Source organism: Verticillium alfalfae, genomic scaffold (genome assembly GCF_000150825.1).
Source record: "Verticillium alfalfae VaMs.102 supercont1.6 genomic scaffold, whole genome shotgun sequence".
Taxonomy (NCBI): Eukaryota; Fungi; Ascomycota; class Sordariomycetes; order Glomerellales; family Plectosphaerellaceae; genus Verticillium; species Verticillium alfalfae.
This window is the reverse complement of record NW_003315033.1, coordinates 48655-58789: the sequence shown is the minus strand read 5'-3', so window position 1 is coordinate 58789 and position 10135 is coordinate 48655. Positions and strand designations below refer to the sequence as shown.

Genomic DNA, 10135 nt, shown 5'->3' with positions numbered 1-10135 from the left:
CATTGAAAGGTGTGCTGTTGAATTCGCCGAAAACAATCGACCAGTCGAATAATAGCGCCATCATTGTCATCGTTGCACGATATCATGAGACCGTTGAAAAGATTGAGGCCGTAAACAGCGACGGGATTAGTAGTGAGATAGATACGAAAGATGCCTGCCGAGAAAGTCTGGATTAGAGGAAAGTTCTCACGGAGGCAGAGATGGCGACTTACACTCAGGATTTTCCAGCCACTGACGATGATGAGGGAATGGAAAGTATCTCTGGCACTGTCGCTGACGTTGAGGAGACGTAGAGCACGCAAAGCCTTGAAGGCACCGATTGCTCGGGATATCTCTCCATCTTTCGCCAAGAGAGTACCGACATTGATCAGGAGAGTGGCGAGTACGATACCATCAATGATGCCCCAGGAGCTTCGGTAGTAGGCGTTCGGCGTAAAAAAGAAGCCGTCCGCAATGACCTTGATCACAGCCTCCACGAAAAAGACTATCGCGAATGCCATGTCTGTCCAGACGTACCAGAAGGTAATACTAAACTCTGGATGCTGCTCTTGGTACTCTTTTTGGTACAGCGGGGTCGTGACGCAAGCAATGATTACCATCGCTACGATAGCAGCATAAATGAAGACGCTAAAAGTATACCAGGCGATCTTGTTGGGCTCGACGCCATCGAATCGCTCGCTGCCTCTGCCGGGTCCCACCAACCTTTGACAGGCACGACGGAGAGGGTTATGCGGGGTCAAGAAGAATAGGGAATTGTTATAATTCGGATGACGCGCGAGATACTCTCTCTGGGCTTTGCGTCTCGCCGACGTGGCAGAGACAACCTGACGCGCCATCTGTCGAGGATCGAGTGTTTCATTGGTGCCCTCGAGGCGTATGTTTGAGTAAAACGGATTGGGATCTTTACCACTCATCCGCGCAACAAGTTTGCCCCACCACTTCGAGAGAAAGCCGGGCTTCACGTCCCCAACAGCGAACGTAGTTGCACGGGGCGCAAGATGCGCTCTCTCGTTGTGCTGAGTTCCTTGAGATGCCTCTTCCGAATCATCAAGGAAGTCTCGGACGACTGCGTCCTTGAGCAGCATCTCCATCATAGCTGGGCCATAGTCGAGGGGATCCTTTTTTCTTCTGGCCCTGCCGAACGAGAAAATGGTGGATAAAGAGAGGTTGCTCGATGATTTTCCAAGTTCCTTCTTTTGTAGAAATGCCTTAACTTGTTCCAATCGCTTCTCGTCCTCGCTCACGTCGAAATTTTCCTGAATGACAGCAATAAACATATTGACGAGAATCAAGAAGGCCAAGATGAACCATCCAATCAGGAAGACAGCTCCGACCCAAGACGTACCGAAGGGCAGCGAAGTTTCGGTCACCTCATAAAGAATCGAGGTCCAGTCTTCGCTCGACAGGATTTGCCACATACCCAGAAAAGAATTGTACACATTGAAGAACGATATGTCTTCCTTTTGCGAAATCTCGCCGCGGAACAGCTGAACGGCAAAGAGCGCCATAATGAAGGTGATTAGGAAGACAAAGAGCATCAAGTTCCAGATACCCGTCGCGTTACCCAGAACCCGCCGAATCAGGTTCCCTGTGATTGGAACAGCGAGGACAACTCGGTAGATTCGAAGAATCTGAAATATGGTCAAGTAGGCGTACACCTGTCCTGCATTCCGTATCGGTGGGAGGAGGATTATGGACGTCGTTACGGCCAAAAATAGATCGAAGAGATTTTTCCACGTGCTGTGGAATCTGCGCCAGTCTGCCGCGAATCTTATGATTATTTCCACGTCGAGAAGGAGGGTTGTGACGACCTCAGCGGCATCAATGAAAGCGGCGCGTCCACTGGACATCGTGGCGCTGCGGAAACACTGCGCCATAAGGCCGAGTGAGATGACAGCGATCCATATCAACGAAGTCTTGTCATATAGTGTTTGTAGACGAGACACGGGAAGCGGCGGCGCCTTTTCTTTTGGTGTAATGAGTGGATCTCGCTCCACGGTGAAAGCACTAGCTCTGCTTTCTTCCCTGATAACTTGGAAAGAGGACGTGATGACGGCAATGAGCAGGTTGATCAGCCAGAGCATCAGGATCATGATTCCTGCACCGAAGTACAGGGCAGCGGGTAGGTAATCCGAGTCTGTCGTGTAATACATGATGTCTGTAAATGTATTGGTACTCATGATTACGAATACCATCTCAAGTGACTGGAGGATATTATCGAAGCTCACGGTGCCTCCATGAGGATTGCTGCCTTGGAGGCATATTGATCCTCGGGGACAGATGAAGCCTTTTCCAGCAAGACTGCCGGGTACCAAAGTTGCCAGGTCCTCCTCGTCCTTCGCGAATACCCAAGGCTCGGTGCCATTGGAGGTTTGATTGAGGTAGCCGCCGCAGAACTGAAACTCGTTGACAAAAGCTCTGGACCGGTCCGCTGGCGCATCAGGGTCAAGCCACACGCAATGACGGCTCAGGCTAGACTTGAAGCTCTGCACGCCAATAATGGCAAATAGAAGCCAAAAGAAAATGATGAGGAAGGCGATTCGGACAAGTAGCGGCGCTGCCTTCTTCAGACTTCGAAGGATAATCTTGGCAGGTCAGCTTTCATAACTCACGTCGAGCAAAATCATCATCAACTTACGGCAGTTCCATTCGTAATAGCCAGCAAGCGTAGAATCCGCAGGCAGCTGATCATTCGAAACACGTACATGTGGTGTTTACTTTCTAGGCCAGTGATCGCCAGGACAAATGTGATCCAATAAGCGACAACGGCGAGGAAGTCCAGCCGATTGAATGAGTGTCGCATGAAAGCTCGACGGGCGAGCTGATAACGCTGGTGCTCTTCAACCGTTTGAGGGACCGGTTGCCCTTGCATGAAGGTGAGAGACCGGGCGAAAGCGGACGGCCCCAAGTTGATCTGGCGAGGCGCCTTTACAGACTTTTGACGTTGCGGTTGAAATAGGGCTCTGTACTGGTCGGTGACCGCAGCCCGCACTCCTCGTTTGCGGTCGATAGTGCTATATTCTGAGGCATTCAGGATGAAACCAGAAACAATTATTCGCGCGACGAGCTCAAGTGTAAAAACAATAAAGAGACCAAGCATGGCATAATCGATCCATGTTGTTCCCCATGTGGTAGGCCGTTCATTGCCGTCCTCAAAGACATTGGGGGCCGCCTCAATCGTCAGGAGGACCGTTTGGAAGATGATGAGGACGAGAATCATGGGCTCGGCGAATGGATGAACGAGGAAGTCGCATAGCTTCCTCCTAACAATACTTTTGGAAGAGAAAACACCCAGGGATTTGCCCTTGAGCGGGTTTGACATCGGGGGTCGAGAGGCTACACTGACATGCGGATCAACGGAGAGGAAGCCGCCTGCGGGTTCCTTCTCTACAGGATGTTGAGTTGTGTGCGAGGGGTAGGACGTATCCACGTTAAACATGTGGCCCGAGGTGTATTGTTGCCGTCTACGGTCCTCGCTCGGGGATCGCGATCGCTGAAATGACGTTCGATGGTCAGCGAGTTCTCCTTCGCCGCTACTGATGTTCACAATTCCTGTGACATGGCCCGCATGATGGACCCTGCGCGGTGAAGGGCCTCCGACGTGGAAGGAGAGCGAGATCGCCTATTGTCCCCCGGCGTCAAAGTCTGGCCGTAACTGAAGCGACCAGCAGCGCCGGGCTCCAGGTCATATCCAAGCGATCTGACATCACGGCCACGAGAAGGAGAGGCATCGATGTCGGAGACGGTCTGAAAGCTATCCCGTGGCTGTGCATCGGCCTCCCGAACACCCAATGATCGGGCTATGGGCTGGACATGCGAGGTGAGGGGTACACTATCCGACTCGAAGTAGTCCGGGTTTGTGGGCTCGTCGTAATAAGGATTTGGCGAATCGTATGGGTCGGCAGAAGCTGACAATGTTCGCCCGAACGCCGGTGGAGGTTGGTGTATCTCGGGCGGGAGGGCAAACTGTAACGCTGTTGGATCAATGGGTGATTCAGGGCCTAAGGGACCCTCATTAGGTCGAGCGGCGTATGGCGGTTGCCAATAATTTGAGAGCCCAGGTTGTCCCGCAGGTGCTTGATCTGGAGTCGGCGTGGTAGCCGAATCTCGAGCACTGTTGGGTCGGCCAGCCGGCGGAGGCTGAAGATGGCTGCTCCGCGGGCTGACCTGCTCGTCTGACGCAGATGTCATTTCGAGATGTTGTAAAGCGAGTGCTGAGCGGTTCAGGGTATTAGGTGAGTCGGGGCAAGATGCTCGGCGAGAAACAAGACGATCCAGTCATCTGCATCGAGAGCACTCGTTGACGGGTATATCATCCGAGGTTTGTCCTGGGCTGCATTGCGGTACTAGGGCGGTATCGTCGTGTATGCGATTGCGATGTCAGAAGAGGTTCGGGCCGGACCCAAAGGAATGCGCGTTGAAGGAAAGATCGCGAGTGGTCGCTTTGAGTGATTGGGATAGCGAGAGTCCAGACTTGCAACGCTCCCGAGTGTCGGGACGGAAAGGAGATGGATGCGACACCTAACTGCTCGCTCGAGAATCCGTCAGTGCCTGTTGAATCCCTGGGAGACGTTGGACCTCCCACCATTCCAGGTGGATCTTGCACAGTGCAACACTGGTGCTATGTTTGGCAACCTTGGACATTCCCCTGCAGCGATACGAGATCGGCAGGAGGGCCAACAAACGTGACAGACAGTGTGCGGGTCTGACACGGGACGGCCTCCTTGACCAAGGGGTGCAAGGGCCTCCCCAGAGGACCTGCTCCAAGAGCCGAACTCCCATTCCTGCATGGTCAGCCGCACTAGTCCATCAGCCCAAGCCAACCTACAGACTTCCAGTACCGTCAGCTACACATCTTTGTGTGCCTCAACCCTGCAATCGAAAGTACTCTAAGGTATCTTCCCAACGCGTTTGGACAGCGCCCACCGCGCCTCAGCTCTGACAGCGATCTTTGGTAGGAAATCGACTTTACGCAACTACGAAAACCCCCATGCGGATTACGTATGTCCGACAACCCATCAGAAGCAAGTCGCGATCAATTGAACGGACCTGTCTAAATTAACGACCATCTCCCCAACCCTCTGCGCTACTGCGACTCTGCTCAGGCAGCCGGAACCGAGAACGCGGGCCTGGGTCACCCACACCCGACACGCAACCTCATTCGCACAACTCCTAGCAGACTTCCGACACGCCTCTGCAACTTCTTTGCGCCTCACGAACCGACTATACAAGCCACAGCAAGCATATAGAAGTGTGCCGAAAGAGGACAACACAGAGACCGGCCTTGTGCCACTCTTCACTGTCAAGATCCTCGTTGTGACTGTGCGCGCATCATTGCCTCCGATATATGACCATGGTCTCCAGCAGCAAACGCGCGATCCACGAGGTCAGCGGCGACGTCGTCGCGGATGAAGATGTTCCTCTGCTGCACCGCATCCGCAACATGTGGCAGTTCGCCAACCTCTGCCAGTGGATCTACCTTTTCGGTAAGGTCGTTAAGTTGGACGACCGGCTGGATACCGAAGTAGGTCACTTGCGTGCCGAGCCGATCACACCACTGTACACCGGCTTCCATCCCACAACAACACTGACCAGGTGCCAGGAAATCGAGGCCGAATGTCTAAAGCCCAACTCGCTCGTGCCTCAAGAAATTGGACTGGCTCTCCTCAAGAATGTTTCATCTCATCGTGGTCTTACGTAGGTTCTACGTGCTATCTTAACGGATTGTAATCGAAGACGACTAACTCGCAGTGTCTTGCCAGCCACGAGATCTTTGACGAGTACACAAGGAGGCAGTACATGGCTAAGGCTCCCGAGAAGAACCCCTTTGGTACACAGGAAATACCGGCCAAGTTCGCAGAATTTGATGCGTTGACAAAGGTATCGTAGATCTGCGTTGACTCCTTTACTATCTTGGCGTGATCGGTCTGACTTGACATGCGCTTAGATTCGAGTACTGCAACAACTCACACAATGGGTGATGCGCCATCCTGATCGGTTACGGGAAAAGATGGGAGAGCCCAAAGACGTTGAACAGACCAACTGGGTCAGTCTCTGTCAACCCACTCCTTTCAAACCCGCAAACTTCTGACTCGCTATACAGAGAATTGAGCCAATTGGCTGGGATGCTGATGACAGGACCTACTACGTGCTCGATGACAATAGAGTCTACCGAATGACTGACGCGCCACCTCCAACACCGCCCAAGAAGAAAACGAAAACCACAAGACAAGGCCGTAGGGCCAGCAAGAGACGCAGGACCACTACAAGCGTGGAGGCCGACGACACAGATGACCCGATTGAAGCGCCGAAAAGAGCATCAGAAGGGCTAGGTCGCCAGGACGAAGACTTTGGAGGCATGCTGTGGGAATGCGTCGCCATCACGCTCGACGACGTACGTGGACTGATTGCTTCTTTCGCCAAGACTCGAGACGAGAATGAAAAGGTGCTCAAATCTCAACTGGAAGAGCATCTTCTTCCCATTCTTGAGAAGCAAGAAGAATCGAGGAAACGCAAGGCTCTCCAGCGAGAGAGGGAGCTCATCAACCTATCGAAGATGGTCAATGCGAAGCGGTCAAGCCGCCTCGCCAACAAGCATGAACAGCAGCTCGCCGAAGAGCAAGCCCGCGAAGAAGAGCAGCTTCGAGCGGTAGAAGAAGCCGCTGCTCGGAAAGCGGAGCTGAAACAGATCAAACTGGAGGCGGAACGCAACAGGCGACTGGCTTCCCGGGAGAATCGCCTCAAAGACCGCGAAGCACGTCGCCTCAAGCACGAAGACGAGCTCTCCAACCTCTCGGAAGATAGCCGCAGTGCTAGTCAAGGACCTGGCAGGTTGTCTGATCGGCAAAGACGCGCAGAAATTTTGAGGACGAAGCAAGCCCTCCAGATACTTGATCACGAGGATGAGGGGGACGACTGGATCTTTGATTGTGTCTGTGGAGTGTATGGGCAAGTGGACGATGGCACTCATAGCATTGCATGTGAGCAGTGCAATGTTTGGCAACATAGCAAATGCGTGGGAGTGCGAGAAGATGAAGCCGAAGAGTCTGATTTTCACTTTATTTGCTCGTCCTGCCGACGGGCGAAAAACGATGACCCACAAGCGAGAACCACCATCCGGCTCAAGATCAACCGCCCACGCACCGATGCGCCTCTCGATACCGCACCGGACTTCGAACAGTCCTCGATAGGAGCCGCAGAGAAGAAGAAGCCTGCTGTCGACTTGTTTGACAGCAAGGCTGAACTCGGTACCAGGGCAGTCACTGATAAAGACCTAGACGAATCAAAGACACCTTCTGATCTCGAGGCACCCGTTCACGTTGAGCCCGAGCCAGTACCTGTCACCCCGGGCATGACGAAATCAGACGGCCTTCCGGCGACGAGCTTCCCGCCGCTCAACCATGCATCAGTCAACGAAACCCCAATGCTACGGGGCTCGACAAGTCCGATGCGACCGGCTGATGGCCTGTCTTCTCCTATTTCTCGGAGCATACTCGCGACCCCGATTCTCAGCCAGGAAGGCAAACGTGTAGAGGCGGCACATGCCTCGACGCTGCCCTCAACTGAATCCGGCTTCTCTCCGACTAAACAATCACCAGCCCCACTACCACGACCCCGATCAGCCTCCTCCAAAACCAGCAGCGTGCCTGCCGTATTTCCACCCGCAATGACACTGGCACCATCCCCCCAGCAGCCAATTCTTACACCCCCTGAGAAACAAGCGGAACCTGCTCGACCACAACCTTCCGATATTTTTCGAGCCTCGTGACGCATCTGTCACAATACTTTAGACTTGTCATATGAGGGCGCGGTGAGGCTGCGCTCCCTGGCTTGCAGGTCATTATTGGAGGAGCACGAATGGAAAATGGGTGTCAGCAACGACCGGCAGGACAAGAAAGTGGCAAACTTAGACAGCGTGCCTATGCGGGGTTTGAGGATGCAGGACGTCAAGGTGCGGCCCAGTCAAGTCTGGTGCTGAGCAGCGCCAGCTAGGCAGAGACCAATACAGATGTATTGAGCACCTGCTGTACTACGCATCTATGCTCACTCAGTAGGCAGCAGAATGAATTGACGATGAGTATGCAGGTACGGTGGTAGCTCGGGTTTGAGGTAATAGTAGCGAAGGCGCCATGTCACGTCAGGCGTGGACAAGACGGTGGGACAAGCCAACCAAGCGTGCAAATCACTGTGTCTAGTGGAAGCTTTCCCGCAAATGACGGCCGCTACGCCTCAGGTGAATCGGTTGAGATTGCCAGGATGGTCTGACGTGGTGCTGAATTTCGCTGTATAATGGGGCCCCATATATCCTATTGAGAAAGATATGAATGGAATCGAAAAGGGAGAACCCACCATGGAAGGGGTCTGGAAGGGGATGCAGGGAGAAAGAAGCAGGCTGATGAATGAACGAAACAGGGGCCAGGAGGTGGGCCAAAGGATGAAGGACGAATAAGATGTCTGGTTTAGGTCTGTCATCGGCCAGGTCACAATGCAAGTCCCGGCGTATTGGCTGGCCACACATGATGGCCCTGGCACACCATGAACAGAGGGCGGAGGCAGACGGGTCAGAAGCAGAGCAAGCGCCACAACCTGCGAGATAGCGCCAAATGATAAAAAAAAACATACTGGGGGACAGAACAATCATTTTTGGATGGACCTAGACAAGCGCCACATGAGATGGTTGGAGGTTGACCAATCGTGGGCGACGCCACCAACGGTTCCGGCAGCACCACGACAAACGCATCGCTCGGCACATTCCAACTGTCCATCGACCCAGCTGTTCGCGCGTCCATGACATCCACATGGGTCACTGTCGATTCCACCGCCGACTATAGGCGTGAGGCAGCTGCTTCCACTCCACTTCTGCCGTGGAATACTTCCATCCGAGGCACCTTAGTCGGGGCTCAAGACAAGCTTCACAGCAGCCACCAGTAGCCGACACCAATACCAGGAATGATCTGGCACTGGGCAGGGTGGCCCTGAAACTGGGCCTGTAGCTGCATATTAATCCAGCTCGCCAAATACAACCACACGGCTGTTTGCCGCACAGGCCCGGTTGATGTTTCTGTCGGATCAGTTGTGTGTCCACCGGGCACGCGCGAACTGGTGGAGGAGCAAGGGAGAGAGGGCACACGGGGAACCGCTCTCAGGAGAGAGGCTCCAGGGCCCTGGGCCGCAACTAGGCCCCTCAATCCGTTGTTCATATTCCGAATGGTTGTTGCCCTCCCTTGGCGCGGCAGTGCGCGATGTATCTGCCACTGCCACCGCGGGATGTTCTGGTTTCAGTGGCGTTGCTGGTCATTGCTCCCATTAACCTAGCACGGTTCAACCCTGTTTTGTTCTTTCTGTTGCTGTCGCAAAGTGCTGACAATACAACGCCATTGGAAGGGGGGTGTACAGTGTTACTCTGTCGACTGCCACCCAACACTCTGTTGTGGGGGCGTTGCTGGTAGCAGCAGGGTCGGCATGGCGGAGACTGGAGCTGGTGCAGACGTGGATGCAGACGCACGCACTGGCTCACGAAGGAGACGATTCCAAAAGAAAAGGATAAGCTGAGGTTCGGTTCCCGGGTCGCATGGCACGCGGGGCGATGGAGAGGGTACAGTTGACGGACAACGTGGGAAAACCCTACTCGTGAGGATTGTTCGATATAGGTCCATCAAGAATGTCTTGGGGAAATAGCACACGGCCTATGTAGGGCTGGATTGGGCTGGGCTGGACTAGGTTGGCCTTGCCAGGAAGGCGAGCTGTCTCCAGGAACGGCATGGCAAGGTCGACCAGTAAGTGCCGTTCGCCCCTCCTCTTCCCCCCCCCTTCGCTCTACCTCATCACCTCTCTTCTCCCCCCCCCCCCACCTTGTTCCCCAACCATGACATCGCTTGTGATCCCGGATCCATGCACGGCCGAATGCGGCAGTACACTAGATAGGGTTTTCCCACGTTGTCCGTCAACTGTACCCTCTCCATCGCCCCGCGTGCCATGCGACCCGGGAACCGAACCTCAGCTTATCCTTTTCTTTTGGAATCGTCTCCTTCGTGAGCCAGTGCGTGCGTCTGCATCCACGTCTGCACCAGCTCCAGTCTCCGCCATGCCGACCTGCTGCTACCAGCAACGCCCCACAACAGAGTGTTGGTGGGAG

At 54.1% G+C, this 10135-nt stretch overlaps 2 protein-coding genes across 2 annotated transcripts; one reads left to right on the top strand and one right to left on the bottom strand.

Annotated features, from left to right (window-relative positions):
- Positions 1-82: 82 nt before the first annotated feature.
- VDBG_05107 (calcium-channel protein cch1) lies at positions 83-4191 on the bottom strand (the record flags this gene model as incomplete). The annotated part of the gene is made up of 4 exons (XM_003003948.1): positions 83-154; positions 213-2585; positions 2639-3341; positions 3578-4191. 4 exons carry the CDS (start codon positions 4189-4191, stop codon positions 83-85), a joined length of 3762 nt encoding a protein of 1253 aa, XP_003003994.1.
- A 1162-nt stretch (positions 4192-5353) lies between these two features.
- Positions 5354-7768, top strand: VDBG_05106 (conserved hypothetical protein; the record flags this gene model as incomplete). The annotated part of the gene is made up of 4 exons (XM_003003947.1): positions 5354-5697; positions 5763-5880; positions 5948-6046; positions 6104-7768. 4 exons carry the CDS (start codon positions 5354-5356, stop codon positions 7766-7768), a joined length of 2226 nt encoding a protein of 741 aa, XP_003003993.1.
- Positions 7769-10135: the final 2367 nt, after the last annotated feature.